We start from the raw sequence: 17,682 nt of genomic DNA, 5'->3' as shown, positions 1-17,682 counted from the left end.
ACAGGGGCTGGTGCTCTCTGCTTGAACATATGTTCTCCAGAGCCAGCCCCCCCCCCACATACTCTGGATAACCCTGATATTCCCCAGATCCCCGGCGGGGGACTGGGAGAGATTAACGTCCAATGCCTGAGCCAAGGTTTACCCACATCTGAAACATAATTAAGTTGTGGCCAATTTTGATCCCATAGCACATTGTCTTGAGTCGTTATTCCATACGGGGCCGCCCAGGGTTTGGGCGACTCCACCTGCCCATGCAATAGGTTCAGCTGGTGAGTCAAGCAGTGGGATAGCAAAATTTGGGATGTGGGTGAAGAGCTCAATGTAAGCTATCAAATGTGACATGAAGCAAGCAGAATGGGGAAGAAAGAAACAATTTAAAACTTTACATTTCTAACAGTAAGGGCTGGAGCCAACTTCCTTGGAAGGTGGTGGACTCTCCTTCATTGGAGGTATTTAAGCAGTGGTTGGATAGGTGTCATGGATGCTTTAGTTGAGATTCCTGCATTGCAGGGGATTGGACTAGATAACCCTCAGGGTTCCTTCTAACTTTCTATGATTCTATGAAAACCGGCACTTTGAACCAGACCCAGAATCAAGATGGCAACTATTAGGTAATACTGTATACTTTTAAAGTCGCATTCGTGTCATGTCCTTCATCTGCAGCAAACTTGGAACTATTCCATTTTATCTTAACAACAGCCAGTGATAATTGCGAATAATTTATGATTTCCACCAGGAACCATTCTTATAAAATGTTGATTATCTATAGACTATAGTGCAACCTCCATAAACAAGGAGGTAAGTTGTGTATTCTTCAAAACCCTGGGGTTTTTTTAGTATTGAACTAGGTTCATGGAAAAACTTGATGCGCACACAAAATCCAAGCTATTTTTACAAATGGGATTTTCCACTTCATTATGCAAATTCATGTTTCTTGGTTTTTGAATTTCAGGTAAATGTTTTATTGGTTACTAGTATGGTGAATCTTCTGCACCAGCCAGAAATCAGCATAGGGTCTTATTTGTTCTTCACCTACTAGCCAATAGCTTTTGGTAATGGATATAGGCCAAGGGATTACCAGTGCTATAAAGAAGCAAAAACGAAGAGGTTCCAAGAAAAAAAGGTGAATATGGTACTATATTAAAATTCAACTTTTAAATTATCCTTTTGGGTTTATCTGCATGTAACTTTGAAAACATTTTTTTGAGTTATGCACCCTTATATGCCTCATTGTCGCATTTCTAAAAAGAAATGGGTTGGGTGCAAGTCTAACTTGACCATTTTCTAAGTCTTTAAGCCCTTTCTGCTAGTTGTAGATTTGTGAAAGCTGACGGTGGGTATTCAGCAATAAGTTTCAGTCCTCTCAGCCCATTATAAAAGGCACCCCCTTTCTCATTATTTTAAATGTCCATATACCGAGCCCTAAAACAATCCCAAAATTCACAATAAATATACCCCCCCCCCCGCCCCAGAGCTGATAGACCAATTCTGAAAGTATCACATAATGTCTAATGTAGGCTCCTGCAAACAAAAAATAATTAAAATGTTAAGTTCTAGTAAAATCAGATTAAGGCTTTATTTTTGAAAAACCTCTTAATTAGAAATATGCATTTTTTTCTAGGCACTTTAGAAGTTTGTTTTGTAGAAGTTTGTGGGCGGGAGGGGGGGTACTTTCTGGCATGCTAGACTCACTGGGATTAGTGCGTTCTAATGCTTATGGCAGGAATGTACTTAGCTTTCAGGAACTTTTAACTAGCCTGTATCCAGAAGAGACCTCAGTTACAGTTGCTGCCTTCTGCTCAAGGCAATAGCTTGGCAGTCTTTTCAGCATTCCTGCAGTCAGGCGTGTGCTTGGGATCCTGCAGACTGTTTGCTGTGTTTTGTTGGTGTGCCTGCTTGTCTTTTGTTCCAAGTTGTGCATTTTAGTTCCCCTCGAGAGATAACACATTTGTTCTTGCGATTGTTAGAGCTGGCTACTGGAAGCCAAAGCTACGTTGCTGATTTTGTAGTTATGGTTAATGTGTTAACCTTTAACTTCTATTTTCTGATTGCTAACTGCCAGCAAAGTAAACCCAGCATTCGTTTTGAGATTCCATCTGCCCCCCCCATTAGTCATCACTTCTGTTGTATATGTGTAACATATAAGCTGTGTTGCACGCCACCTCAATCTCTGAGCGATGTGAGATTCCTGGAGTTCCAGGTGCTCATCTTGGTTCATGTTTCCTTTTGGAAATAGGGCGCAGTGGAGACTTTGGTGTCTCTATGATATCTGGTTTATTTACACACATATACAACCTGAGCTTATGGTGGAGGGGTTCCCAGCATCAACACCCAATAGGAACTTGTGTCTCCCATAGCCACAGGCTTGGATTCAAACAAAAAACAAACATTGCTTTCTGACCCTCTGCTTGCTGCTTCCCACCTCCCCACCCAAACTCTGACCTAAAAAAACCTCAGGCTTTTTCCCATTTAACCATCTATGGACCATTATTTGTCCTCTATCCCCTTAATGGCCCACCCCCCAGGCAATGACCTCATGAGGAATCTAGCCTGGTTTATATTGCTAGGATAATATGGATTAGAAGTCTGACGCCCACAAACTCATAACAGATGCAAGATATAAGATGACCTAGTTTCTGAGGAACCATAATGTAGCCCGTAACTCATAATAAAACATGACAATCATGTTATTTGTGATTAGCTGCATTGCCCTTCAGCTGTGAAACCATTTTGAATTAAATGTATAGTTAAACTGGTACTATATTAATTTCATTTGGGATATTTTGCCCTGTGGTAGAATTGCTGGTATATCTTTCTGTTGGTCTTTACACTTCTCTGTGAAAAAGGAAGTAATTATCCTACCAACTTTTCTAAATTTCATGTATATTTTAGTATGTCAGACTAAACATGTGAGGGGAAAAAATATTCCATGATCTAGCAAGGAGCAAAAGCTGTCAAAACCAGGCATTTGTATGGTTTGCCCTTCTAGATTAAGTGTGTGCATACAAAATAATATACAGGGGAGAATCTCCTGCATTTATCACCCAAAATATTACTTCTTTTTCAGAACATTTTAATTTTTTAAAAATAATTTTAATTAAATTTTCAAATTTTACATCTTAAAATGAATATCTTGCATTATAGTCAACAACTTCCCTCCCTCTCCTTCCAAGGTTCTTTTAATTTGCCCACCATTCCTGCATATTTTTGTATATTCATCTAATTCAGTTCTCCCATCTTACATCCCTTTTAAATATGTTATACTGTTGAATTTACCTTAATACTGCCAGCGTTTCCAACTGTACACAATTATTTTCTACATACTCAGCGAAAATTTTCCACTCCTCTTTAAATACCTGTTCTTCTTGCTCTCTTATTCTACTTGTTAGACCTACTGACTCTGCATATTCTATCATCCAATCCTCCTTGATAGGGACCTCCCTCACCTTCCATTTTTGGGCTAACAAGACCCAAGCCACCATTGTTACATACATAAATAAGTTTTTCTGATAACTGGGTATCTCTGTCTGAACCATTCCTAGCAGGAATGCCTCTCGGGGTTTTTTTGGGGGGTGGGGGTGTTTTAAACATTTTTGCATCTCATGATATATCATCTCCCAATATTCTTTAACTTTATTGCATGCCCACCACATTTGAAAAAAAAAAGTTCCTTCCATTTCTTTACATTTCCAACACAAATCTGATTTCGTTTTATACATCTTAGCTAGTCTACTCGGGGTTAGATACCATCTATTAATAATTTTCATGTAGTTTCTCTTTCTTTTTCAGAACATTTTTAGGCATGCTTTGCCCTATAAGCAATCATGGCTGAAAGCTATATTAAAATTTAGAGTAATGGGAAAACAAAAGTACACCCTTTTTCAGTTCTGTGGTTTTACATATGAGGACATAATAAAAATCTTCTGTTCCTTAGTAAGTCTTAAAATTAGGTGAATGCAACCTCAGAGGAGCAACAGCACATGACATATTACACTGTGTCATGATTTATTTAACAGAAATAAAGCCAACATGGAGATGCTATTGTTTCATCATGTTAAATGTGGTTTCTCTTCCGTTTTCACAAACTGCATTGTAGTATATTTCTTACCTAATCCAAATTTCTATTTCATTATTGTGAAGATTAACTTTTGAAGATGAGGTGCCTAGAATTGAAGAGCATCTAAAACCAAAGGATATATCACCTCAAGTGTAAGTATATACATACATACATACATACATACATACATATATTGTCTCTAGAGATCTGTCTCAAATGGAATCTAAAATTTGTAGCATATGAGCACCCTTGCCACTTTAATGAGTTTTGTATACCAAATATGTTTTAATTCTGTTTTGCTAGCATTTTTGTGCCCGAAAACAACTTTTCCACTCCAAAAAAAGGGGTACTTTGGTTATTTATTTGATTGGGTTCACATACTATATAAAAACTTGCTTTATTTCATTTTTCATGTTTTCATTTTTCATGTTTTTATTTCATTTTTCATGTTTTTGTTTTTCCACTTGAATTTTAGAACTTTGAGTGCAATGTGGCCAGTGGAAATAGGTATGCTTCAGTCAGTACCATTTTCCCAGTGCTGTTTATGTATGTCTCTAAAAAGTTAAATTATTCTTCCTGTTGCAGATTTATAGGAAAGGGCACTGCCTTTCTTTCTTTTGGCTTCAGATTAATTAAGAGCTACACCCAGCAAGGTTTAGATATCATTGGAGGTAAGAAGATGTAAATTCTACCCAGTTAAAGATAAAACACCTGTAGAAACATTAGGATCCACCTTCCCTTTCCTCTGTGTATCTCAGTATCCTTCCAGTCATATAAATCTAGAAATGTTGTTTGAAGTCATGGCCTAAAACCATCTTCTTCACAATTCCTTTTAGCAACCTATTCTAACAGGAGCAAACGACTGGTGTTGTTAGATGGGAAAGGATTTTTCAGTCTGGATTTGCTTCCTACTAATCTTTCTGGTAAGGTAAATCTATAGTCTGCTTTCAATTTCATTTCACATTTGTGTGTACTTTCAGAAGGAAGAATTAAACAAAGCACCAAATAGCGTGCCCACTAAGAGCTTTATACCAGCCTCTGCCACTTCACATTTGATTAGTGTCTCTAATAATCTGTTTTTTTTTATAAAAAAAAACAACAACTATTTTTCTGATGACATTCGGCAATATTCAACAAGTAATTGTGCATTGAGTTTCCCTTGTGTGTCTCGTACTGCAGGGGGTTGGGTTGAGAGAAACTCTACAACAGAATTAGGAGGGCTGGGGTGGGGTGAGGAAACCCCGTTGTGTGATGAGAAATCCTTGAGTTGACAGAATGCCGCCTTAGTGCTACATTGAATTCCACCTTTAATGGTTTTGTTTTCAAGTGTATTTTCATTTTGTGTCAGTCCTTTTGATCAAGTAGCCCAGATTTCTCTCTTTTTAAAAAAAGGAAACAGAACATTAATTTCAGCATTAATGTTATTTTTTGATCAAAGTAAGTATTAGATGTTTTGTTTATTTTCTCTTCCTGTATAGTGTGTTCGTATACATGTCAGTAGTACTGCATGTGAGGGATGTCAGTTTGCATTTCTTAGTGCAGAAAGTATTGATCTGATGTCTAGAGATCTTTCCTATTCTATTTATGGTAATTCAAGAGGGTTCTGGAAGCGTCTCTGTGTGAAAGAAGCAAGCAGGAGGTTCATGGTGTTTGGGTTATTTCTTCAGAGAAGCTGAGGACAGATGGTTTAATCTGGTTCTCTTATCTCTTCTGTCAAAGGTCATGCTGACTATATAAGTAAGGCCTGGGTTTTACTTTCTCTGTCTATCTTTTTCTTTGGTGTGATATTCTGTTCTGTATATAGTGTTAAGGTTTAGTCTTGTTATAAGTTCTTGTTAGTTTAAGATTAATCTGCTGCAACTGACAGTGCCACTCCTAAATGTATTGGATTTGTGACCTTTATGCTCATTTGCCTTCAGTAACAATAAAGCTTTGCTGGATGAAGTACAATTGCCTCTGGTCTATTTTTGGGAACCCTGCAACATGTTTTAAGTTTTTCCTCCACACGCACAGCCCTGGAACCACCCTCCTGACACCTACGCCACTGCTCCTTATCTTTACCAAGCTGGGGTGCTGCCAAGGAAGGTCAGGGCTGTGCAGCTGAACCAATGGGAACACTGGAGTGTGCAGCCACATGGCTGTGACCTTGCCCCAGCCTGGTCCAAGTAAGCAGCAGTGACAAGGGTGTCAGGAATGTGGTTCTCCGACTCTTCCTCACCTCTCTCTCTCTCTCTCTCTCTCTGGTGGTTGCATTCTGTAACATGTCATTGACACAATAATAGTACATTAGTGGTGGATTTATACTGGACTGCACAGACACCATTCCACTTTATTACTTGTTCTGCGATGTTTCCCTAATATCACATTAGCAAAAGTGGAGCTAAATAAATAAATAATTGGAACATTTTGCAGTATGAAAAGTTACAGGATTTCAGCAGGAAGTCACAGCCCTGTGTGTGTACATGCAGGTCCCACAATCTGTCCACTCACAATATGGAAATTCACCTATCCAAATGTAAAGAATTGTGTCCACACCTCACTATACACTCTGCAGATTTAGCCCCCTTCCTTCCTTACTTCCTTCCTTGCTTGTTTGTGGTTGCTGGGCAGTGGCAGCCATTTTGGGGAAGAAACCATGCAGGGAGAGAGCAAGATCAGATACAGTCATAGAATCATAGAATTGTAGAGTTCGAAGGAACCCTGAGAGTCGTCTAGTCCAATGCCCTGCAATGCAGGAATCTAAACTAAAGCAAAGGAAAGCAGGAGAGATCTGACAGATCAATTTTTCCTTTGTCTCTCTTTTGATGGTTGGCTGCAGCCAAACCAGAAACAAACCATAGAGAGAGATTGGGCAACTCCCAGTTTAGAAATGTTCCCATAGGAAACAATGGTAATTATGGACTCATTATGCTAATGCTTGTCTAATTAACAATTTCCAGGGAACACATTGTGTTCAGTAAACTGGACTAGCATTTATCTTAATCTGTTCTTTGAGGTCTCCTAGCTGAGGAGCCATTTATATTGATAAATCTGCTCTATTCAGTGCCCAAATCCCTTTTCCATTTCTGTTCTGCTAGATACAGAGCATGAAATTGTTCATAATCCTATGCCAACTCAAGTTAGTCATGTTAAATAAAATTTTAAATATTTCTTCTATTGAATTGTAGAATATGAATTTTCTACTGATTTTAATGACTATCTTCTGAGTAGTTCCATTGAAGATGGAGCCAATAGTATAAAACAGTTGGATTAGCTGAGCTTGTATTCAACTACTTGCCAGGAAGACATAGCAAACGAGAAATTCTATGCAGATGATTGAATGGACTGGTGGAAGTAGACAGATCTTTCCACCTCTCCTCTGCATATCTACTTGGTGGAAGGCTAGTTAGAAAAACCTGCCTGCTAAGTGGTAGCACCTTTGCTGGCTACAGAGGAGAATACTTCCCTTTCTCTGTAGCCAGCATGGAAACACATGCTAGTACTGTAGTGCCTTTGCAGCTTGTTTCCCTCACCCTCTCCCTGTCTAGTAATGTTTGTGGATTTATTTACAAGGCTAGATTAGATTCCCAAATAATAATAATTATTATTATTATGTAAAAAATCTTGTCTGTGTTCAACTTTTCAGTTAGAAGAGAGTTGGAGTTTCCAAAGTCTCAGCTCAGCTCAGCAAGAATCATCACTTACTCTGAAAAGTATAATGTCTACTTTGTTCTGCAAAAAGATTTCTCAATTAAGGTAAAATTGTGTTTTGTCATTCTTGATACAAGTGTTTTTTTTCCTCATGAGAAGAGAAACGATTTGCAGATTCTGGCAGCAAAGTAATAGGACTTCAGTATTTCCCTGTTAGGGAAGATTTGCACAGCATGTGAGCATATGGAACTAGCTATATGTCACTTTCAGAGAAGTTTAACAGAGCCCAAGTATAACTACCCCCGCCACTTAATGGATCCAAATGGTTTCCAGAGAGTTGTAGGGGATGTTTTATCCCATGTTGATGTCCTTTCAGCTGATTCCCTGGTGGCCAACTGGAATGTGGAGTTAACCAGGGCTATTGACTGTTTGGCTCTGAAGTGCCCTCTCCGATTGCATGGAGCCTAGACAACCCTGTGGTTTTCCACGGATCTAAGGGCAATGAAACAATTGCTGAGACGGCTAGAGTGCTGGTGGCTGATAACTCATTCTGAATCTGACCGGACACGGGTTAGAGCTCAATGTCGAGCCTACCAAGTGACGATAGCGACGGTGAAGAAGACCTTCTTCACCGCCTCTGTTGCATCTGCGGAAAACAGCAGCAGGAGACTCTTTCAGGTGGTTTGCAATTTAGCAGAACCACCTGCTCCATCGGGGCCCAGTACGGGCCACATGATCTCCTGCAATGATTTTGCAAAGTTTTTTTTGCAGATAAAGTCGCTCAGATTTGGAAAGAGGTAGACTCCACCGTGGGAGCAGGGCCAGGGCGGGAGAGTGCTAGATTCCTGTCTAGTTAAGTTGCATGGGATCAATTCCAATCTGTTACCTTCAAGGATGTGGACAGGCTGCTTGGACAAGTGAAACCAACCACCTGTCTCCTTGATCGTTGCCCATCCTGGCTTATAAAAGCTAGCTGGGAAGGGTTGGGCAATGGGCTTCGTGAGGTGGTGAGTGCTTCTCTCTGTGAGGGAGCCTTCCCACTCACACTGAAAAAGACGGTTATCAAACTGCTTCTTAAAAAACCAACTATCGCCCAGTGTCACATCTTCCATTCTTGGGTAAGGTGATTGAGCAAGTGGTTGCTGAACAATTCCAGGCACGCCTGGAAGAAGCGGACCATTTGGATCCCTTCCAGTCAGGATTCAGGCCTCATCATAGGACTGAAACTGCCTTGGTCGCACTGGTTGCTGATCTCCTGCGGGCTAGGGACAAAGGTGAGACCTGTTTCCTAGTTCTGCTGGATCTCTCTGTGGCTTTTGACACCATCAACCATAACATCCTTCTGGACCATCTAGAGGGACCGGGAGCAGCCGCCAAGCCCATTTAACACCGGTCTTGAAAGACCTACATTGGCTCCCAGTACGTTTCCGAGCACAATTAAAAGTCTTGGTGCTGGCCTTTAAAGCCCTAAACGGCCTCGGTCCAGTATACCTGAAGGAGCATCTCCACCCCCATCATTCTACCTGGACACTGAGGTCCAGCTCTGAGGGCCTTCTGGCAGTTCCCTCACTGCGAGAAGCCAAGTTACAGGGAACCAGGCAGAGGGCCTTCTCAGTGCTGGCACCCATCCTGTGGAACGTCCTCCCACTAGATGTCAAAGAGAACAACTACCAGGCTTTTAGAAGACATCAGAAGGCAGCCCTGTTTAGGGCAGCTTTTAATGTTTGATGGATTACTGTATTTTAATATTTTGTTGGAAGCCGCCAAGAGTGGGTGTGGAAGCCCAGCCAGATGGGCAAGGTATAAATAAATTATTATTATTATTTTAAAGTTCAAAGCAGCTTAGGGAGAAGGGAGTTCTGAGTGAAGAAACTGGGTGTTCAAAGGGTTAAGTGCTCCACTTCCATGTGCAACATCTTGGCTTTAAATTATTCACTTTCAAAGCCACATTTCACTTTTAAAAGCAGTGTTGAAGCTCAGTTGCATGCCTTTGCATGTGACATATGAAAACTGTTGTCTGCTTGAGCTGCCCCTATTTACCTGAAACTCCAGTTTTTTAGTAGCTGTACCTGGTAATCTACTGTCTCTGCTTGTGCATCCACCCACCCACCCCTTTTTCCCTTTGCCTGTTTGGGGAGATTTTGTAGGAAGCCAGTGTAATTTAGGCTAGCATAACTCACATCCACATAAACTATCCCATTCCAAACTCCATTCAGGAGCTTTTGGCAAGGGCTAATGCCAAGTGTAGGGGACCAAGCTTTGAGGTGTGGGCCCTGAGTCACATGACCAAGCTGAACAGGGTTTGGAATAGGTATAAGTCTCTCTTTGCCCCAACCTGCGCCTGCTCCTCCTCTGGAATGTCCCTTTTAGTTCAGCAACATCTGGCAGACCAAAGGCTTCCCACACCTGCCTTAGCACATTAGCAGGTAAGGCTTAGTCATACATACACCTCACGGAAGAACCCTGACCAAACCTAAGAGAAGGCGTGTAGTGGTGATAGGGGATTCCCTACTGAGGGGAACAGAAGCAGTGATCTGTGGGCCTGACAAGATGTCTCGGGAAGTGTGCTGTCTCCCCGGGGCTAAGATCCAAGATGTAACTGAACGACTGCAAGGAATCATAAAACCCACTGACAAATATCCCTTCCTCTTGGTTCATGTGGGAACCAATGACACTGCAAGCAATAGCCTCCAGAAGATCAAAAGAGACTACGAGGCTCTGGGCAGGAAATTGAAGCAATTAAATGCACAAATCGTCATCTCATCTGTCCTCCCAGTTGAACGACGTGGCCCAGGGAGAGAGAGGAAAATAGTGGAAGTAAACAGCTGGCTTCGCAAATGGTGTAAACAGGAACGGTTTGGATTCTTAGATCACGGACTGCAGTTTCTTGAGGATGGACTTCTGGCAAGCGATGGGCTGCACCTCACAACGGTTGGGAGGAATGTTTTTGCCAAAAAACTAAGAAACCTCATCAGGAGGGCTTTAAACTGACTAATGTGGGGGAGGGAGACAGTGCTCCTGAAGGTAGGAGTCTATTAATTGATGAAGATGATCATCCAAATGTCATAGACCAAATGGAGCAAACAGCAAGCAGACCTAGTGGTGGGAGGAAAAAATCCTTAAATAAGAGACACGGGGGAATGACTAATGGACTTCAATGTCTGTACACTAATGCACAAAGCATGGGAAATAAACAAGATGAGCTTGAGCTCTTGGTACAGCAAACTAAATATGACATAATAGGCATCACTGAAACCTGGTGGGATAAGTCCCACGATTGGAATGTAAAAATGGAGGGATACAATCTATTTCAGAGAAACAGACCAGACAAGAAAGGAGGAGGAGTGGCGTTATATGTCAGGGATGTGTATACCTGTGAAGAGATCCAAGATTTAGAACCTCAAAGCCAAAGTGAGAGCATTTGGGTCAAAATTAAGGGAGAGAAGAATAATAGTGACCTCATTGTGGGAGTTTACTATAGATCCCCAAGCCAAACGGAGGACATAGATGATGCCTTCCTGGAACAGATGGCCAAGCATGCAAAAGGAAGGGAGATAGTAGTAATGGGGGACTTCAATTACCCAGATATTTGTTGGATGTCAAACTCAGCCAAGAGCATAAGGTCAAACAGATTCCTCACTGGCCTTGCAGACAACTTCATTGTCCAGAAAGTGGGAGAAGCAACAAGAGGAACAGCCATTTTAGATCTGGTCCTAACCAATGTCGATGACCTGGTTAATGGGGTAGAAGTGGAAGGATCATTAGGCGCAAGTGATCATGCTCTTCTGAAGTTTACTATACAACGGAAAGGAGCAGCCAAGCATACTAGGACTCAATTTCTTGACTTTAAGAAAGCCGACTTCATAAAACTTAGGGAAGTGCTGGGTGAGATCCCATGGACAGTAATACTAAAAGGAAAGGGAGTTCATGATGGCTGGGAGTTTGTTAAGAGGGAGATAGTAAAAGCACAACTTCAGGCAATACCAATGAGACGGAAACATGGAAGGTGCCTAAAGAAGCCAGGGTGGCTATCTAAAGAACTTTTAACTGAGTTAAGATTAAAAAAGGATGTGTACAAAAAATGGAAAAGGGGGGAAACCACCAAAGAGGAATTCAAACAAATAGCCAGCACGTGTAGACACAAAGTCAGAAAAGCTAAAGCACAGAATGAACTCAGGCTTGCTAGAGAGGTTAAAAGCAACAAAAAAGGCTTTTATGCGTATGTTCGTAGCAAAAGGAAGAACAAAGAAACAGTGGGGTCACTCAGAGGAGAAGATGGTGAAATGCAAACAGGGGACACAGAAAGGGCTGAACTCCTCAATGCCTTCTTTGCCTCAGTCTTCTCCGATAAAGAAAACAATGCCCGACCTGAAGAATTTGGAGGAAATGATTCAGCAGAGGAAACACAGCCCAGAATAACTAAGGAGATAGTACAAGAATACTTGGCTAGTTTAGATGTATTCAAGTCTCCAGGGCCAGATGAACTGCATCCAAGAGTATTAAAAGAACTGGCAGATGTGATCTCAGAACCACTGGCAGTCATCTTTGAGAATTCCTGGAGAACAGGCGAAGTCCCGGCAGACTGGAGGAGGGCAAATGTTGTCCCTATTTTCAAAAAGGGGAAAAGAGAGGACCCAAATAATTACCGCCCAGTCAGTCTAACATCAATACCAGGGAAGATTCTGGAGCAGATCGTTAAGCAAACAATCTGTGAGCACCTAGAAAGGAATGCTGTGATCACCAACAGTCAGCATGGATTTCTGAAAAATAAGTCATGTCAGACTAACCTGATCTCATTTTTTGACAGAATTACAAGCCTGGTAGATGAAGGGAACGCAGTGGATGTAGTCTACCTTGATTTCAGCAAGGCATTTGACAAGGTGCCCCATGATATTCTTGTAAAGAAGCTGGTAAAATGCGGTCTTGACTATGCTACCACTCAGTGGATTTGTAACTGGCTGACTGACCGGACCCAAAGGGTGCTCATCAATGGTTCCTCTTCATCCTGGAGAAGAGTGACTAGTGGGGTGCCACAGGGTTCTGTCTTGGGCCCGGTCTTATTCAACATCTTTATCAACGACTTGGATGATGGACTCAAGGGCATCCTGATCAAATTTGCAGATGACACCAAACTGGGAGGGGTGGCTAACACCCCAGAAGACAGGATCACACTTCAAAACGACCTTGACAGATTAGAGAACTGGGCCAAAACAAACAAGATGAATTTTAACAGGGAGAAATGTAAAGTATTGCACTTGGGCAAAAAAAAATGAGAGGCACAAATACAAGATGGGTGACACCTGGCTTGAGAGCAGTACATGTGAAAAGGATCTAGGAGTCTTGGTTGACCACAAACTTAACATGAGCCAACAGTGTGACGCGGCAGCTAAAAAAGCCAATGCAATTCTGGGCTGCATCAATAGGAGTATAGCATCTAGATCAAGGGAAGTTATAGTGCCACTGTATTCTGCTCTGGTCAGACCTCACCTGGAGTACTGTGTCCAGTTCTGGGCACCACAGTTCAAGAAGGACACTGACAAACTAGAACGTGTACAGAGGAGGGCAACCAAAATGGTCAAAGGCCTGGAAACAATGTCTTATGAGGATCGGCTAAGGGAGCTTAGCCTGTTTAGCCTGGAGAAGAGGAGGTTAAGGGGTGATATGATAGCCATGTTCAAATATATAAAAGGATGTCACATAGAGGAGGGAGAAAGGTTGTTTTCTGCTGCTCCAGAGAAGCGGACACGGAGCAATGGATACAAACTACAAGAAAGAAGATTCCACCTAAACATTAGGAAGAACTTCCTGACAGTAAGAGCTGTTCGACAGTGGAATTTGCTGCCAAGGAGTGTGGTGGAGTCTCCTTCTTTGCAGGTCTTTAAGCAGAGGCTTGACAACCATATGTCAGGAGTGCTCTGATGGTGTTTCCTGCTTGGCAGGGGGTTGGACTCGATGACCCTTGTGGTCTCTTCCAACTCTATGATTCTATGATTCTATGATTCTATGGCCACATGACTCGGAAGCTGTCTCTAGACAAACACCGGCTCCCTCGGCTTATAGAGCGAGATGAGCGCACAACCCCAGAGTCGTCCATGACTGGACCTAATGGTCAGGGGTACATTTACCTTTTACCTTTAAGCTTTACTGAATCAGCGGGCACTACTCTCGAGTAAACATGCATAGGATTGCAGTGGCAGTTTTGCTCTGTAACCAAAAACATGGGCATCCCATTTCCTTTTTCATTCAGTTCAGAGACACTGTTGCAAAGCTAATGAATACAAGCATACAGCAGTCACAAAATAGCCTTTAAAGAGGTTCTGACACTGATGCTTCTGTGAGGATAGGAATGAGACAGGTACACAAGATGCTAGAATCTTCAACATTGCTTATTACTTTGGTAATCCAGACAGCATTTTTTGTCAACTCTTCCATATCTGAGCTAATCAATCTGGTTTGCCTGTCACAGCAAGCCAAACTATAGTGTTGTTGGATGTTGTTCAAAATTCAGTTTGAAAATTACCTTATTTTTCTGTGTATAAGACTAGGGTTTTTTCCTAAAAAATAATGTCCAAAATTTAGGGGCGTCTTATACATGGATAGATCTTCCCCCATTTTCTTAAATTGGAGTCCCCAAAAATACATGAGGATGTCTTATAGACGGAAAAATACAGTATATATGTATCAGGAGACATATTGTCTCAGAACTATGCAGAATGTTGCTTTTTTTTGGGTTGTGAGAAGAAACAGGTTAAAAGTATATACGTATTATAAACTGAGGGAAAGATTTAGTATTCTTGATAATGTTTGATATTTTGGAGAATATCTGGCCAGGGAGTTATAGTTTTTCATTGTACACCAGTATAAAAGAAAATTATTTTATAGTAATAACCAGATGAAACATGACAACAAAAAAGTTCCATAAAACGTGAATCTAATACTGAAAGGGGTTTCCCCCTCATTTATGGTGAAAGCATGAAAACGCAAATAAATTTTGGATACAAATTAAACTGGCCATGGAAATAATAATGCAGAAATAGTAATAATACTAAATTATAATGTAGAAATAATAATAATAATAATAATAATAATAATAATAATAATAATTTAGAACCCACTTTATTTTTACTGACAAGGAAAGAAAGTATGTGCACATTAAAAAGAGTTAACTTTAGATGTAATTTGAAATGTTGTAAAATACAAGATCTTTGACATCAGTATTTGTTTTTTTAAGGTTTACAACAAGGATTATAATGAGACTTGTTCAGTAGAAAATCCAGGTTTTGGACGGTTAACCTTTCTATCATTCAACCCAGTGAGAGATGAACTCATCGGTGGAGGAATCATGGGAGTAAAGGTACTGCCATTGCCATTTTATTTATAAGCCACATTTTCCCACAAATAAATCTGTGCTCACAGTCACAGAAAAAAATCAAAATACAACAACAATACATAGTAAGCCATATAGTAACAATGCAACATAACACACACAAACAAATCACCAGCAATTAACAGTTCATTTGACCCAAACATTTAAATAAACATACACATTACTAATAGATCAAGTCAAAACATATATTAAGCAGCAGTTGCTCTTCTGGCAGCTGTTGCCTTCTGAAGGCTTTTAAGGCTGGATGGAGGCACAAGACTAGTAGAGATAGTCATCCTCTGATGTCCAACACAGAGTCTTTCACCCCTCACAGTTATTCCTCTGGAAACAGCTCCCTTCTGAAGGGATGTAAAAACAATACAGAGGCCTAGGCAAAGCGGGTAGTAAAATTCAAAAATGACCTGGGCAAAAGAGGAGAGAGAGGTTAGCCTTCTCCCCGCATGGTACCTGTTTTGTAACTAGCCAGACTCAGCCATAGAAATGCTGTTTTGTGGTGGGTGCCCATGGTGTTTTCCAAATCTGCCTGCAGGCCCAATAAGTTTGGCAAACCCTGCTTTTTTGTTTGTTGGTTTGTTTATTATTTGAATAGTTAAGTTCATGATTCCATGGCAGCTTACAACACTGGATACTTTCAGACATAAATGAAACAATCCTTGTAACATTTTAGATAGAAGGCATCTTGGAAGCTGGTGAATCGCATCAACTCCATAAAGAGGTGTGCTGAAAGCATTGTTGCCAGTCAGTCTTCAGCAGAGTGGACATTCTATAGGTGCATGAACACTAGAATACTGTTTTCCCTGCATTAAGTTTGAAGGCATGACGCCAAATTAATGTAACTTGGAAGCTGCATATTTAGGGGTACTGATCAGGAAAATCAGGATATATGAGGCCTCTTATTTTGTGAATCACTCACTGGAATCCAGATTTTATCAGTTATGTGTATATGCATTATTATTCCATGGACACTTCTATTATGTCACTTGGTGGATGGCAGATCATGCAAAAACTATTGAACTAATTAATACTGATTTATGATCCACATCTTTATTATTCTTTTACTACTGAATTACTGAATTAGGTGGATTCAGTTGAAGAAGAAGAAAAATCTTTTAATGCTTGTTTGGTACAGAAACCTGTAAAATTATCATTGCAGCTCTCTGATGAATATTTTGCCTGCTAATAAAAGATTTGGAGAATAGATTTTTTTGGGAGGGGGGTTCCTTAATTATATAATACATATTGCTGTTTTAAAAGAACATGAGGATTTCTTCCGTCTGGTTCTAGCAGTGTCCTTTCTAATAAAAAATAAAATAGCACACTTTCTGAAATGTAAATCCCTTGCCAAAAACATTTCAACACATCTCAATCATACGCATATTTACTTGGAGATAAATCTCACAGCGTTCCAAATAAGTGTCCATAGTAATGAGGTCGTAAACTTCTAAATTTCCAACTGATGCTATTTAAGCTTTTCAACTATTATAATATTATAAGATTATAACATTTTCTATTTTAGATTTGGAAGTTTAAAGAAAAGAGGATCTCAGAAGAATCTAACATCTATCCAATGTGCAATTATGGCCTCTTCCCCAGGTACATGAGTTTGTTTGAATTTTGGAATGAGCATTTAGACTAAGGAGCCCAGACCCAGATGCCTGTATATGTGTACCTTATTTCTTTGATGCAATCCATCACAATTCATGTATGTGAGTTGGAATATACAAATATGCGGAAGTATAACTATGAGAAAAGTATCACCCTTTCCATTTGTGATTCAAGCTTTCTGGTGCTCATGGAGCTGCAGCCAAAATATCATCACACACAAGCAAAGAGGTGTCAGCAGACTCAGAGTAACCTCAGGTTTGCATATATGCAAACATTGTTTAGAATATGCATGAGGGAGCAACACCCCTTTTCCCACTAGCCTCATCATAACCCTAATAATGTTGAGGAACTGAGAGCAGGGGAAACGGGCAACAGCTTAAGAGAGGAAATGGAACTAAATGACTGAGGAGAGGAAGAGACACATAGATAATATATATACAGTGGTACCTCGGGTTAAGAACTTAATTCGTTCCGGAGGTCCGTTCTTAACCACTTTACCTAATGGGGCCTCCTGCTGCTTCTGTGCCGCCGGAGCACAATTTCTGTTCTCATCCTGAAGCAAAGTTCTTAACCTGTATAATGAAATATTACACACAAACACACACACACATATATACACAAACAAACAAACACACACACTGGTACCTCGGGTTACAGACGCTTCAGGTTACAAATGCTTCAGGTTACAGACTTCGCTAACCCAGAAAATAGTACCTCGGGTTAAGAACTTTGCTTCAGGATGAGAACAGAAATCGTGCTCTGATGGCACGGCCGCAGCAGGAGGCCCCATTAGCTAAAGTGGTGTCTCAGGTTAAGAACAGTTCCCCCCCCCCCAAAAAAAAGTTTACACAAATTCTATTTTAGCTCACAGCTTTGCAAATGGAATGAAAATGTTTACTTAGACTGAAATCCTATATGCTTGCCAAGGATAAGCTCCATTGAGCATATCTTTTGGCAGGCTTTGGGCAGAGATGTGAAGTGTTAGGTGATATTTTGCTGCCAG

The 17,682-nt window shown here is 40.7% G+C and overlaps 1 protein-coding gene across 3 annotated transcripts in view; it reads left to right on the top strand.

Annotated features, from left to right (window-relative positions):
- Nucleotides 1–17,682, top strand: part of LOC310671246 (uncharacterized protein) — an 82,052-nt gene that overhangs the window by 5,608 nt on the left and 58,762 nt on the right. Inside the window, exons 1-8 of one of the 3 annotated variants that reach the window (XM_083426988.1) lie at nucleotides 502–798; nucleotides 953–1,123; nucleotides 4,141–4,209; nucleotides 4,643–4,728; nucleotides 4,894–4,980; nucleotides 7,683–7,792; nucleotides 14,919–15,041; nucleotides 16,591–16,667. In XM_083426988.1, the coding sequence (XP_083283114.1) occupies nucleotides 1,056–1,123; nucleotides 4,141–4,209; nucleotides 4,643–4,728; nucleotides 4,894–4,980; nucleotides 7,683–7,792; nucleotides 14,919–15,041; nucleotides 16,591–16,667 (620 nt within the window). In that variant the 5' untranslated portion in view covers nucleotides 502–798; nucleotides 953–1,055. Of the gene's footprint in view, nucleotides 1–501; nucleotides 799–952; nucleotides 1,124–4,140; nucleotides 4,210–4,642; nucleotides 4,729–4,893; nucleotides 4,981–7,682; nucleotides 7,793–14,918; nucleotides 15,042–16,590; nucleotides 16,668–17,682 lie in introns of those variants that run through there. The other 2 variants (XM_083426989.1, XM_083426987.1) reach the window with 2 other exon arrangements.

The sequence above is a fragment of the Podarcis tiliguerta genome, assembly GCF_965153285.1.
Source record: "Podarcis tiliguerta genome assembly, chromosome: 2".
NCBI classification, from domain to species: domain Eukaryota; kingdom Metazoa; phylum Chordata; class Lepidosauria; order Squamata; family Lacertidae; genus Podarcis; species Podarcis tiliguerta.
This window is presented reverse-complemented; position numbering and strand designations above follow the sequence as displayed.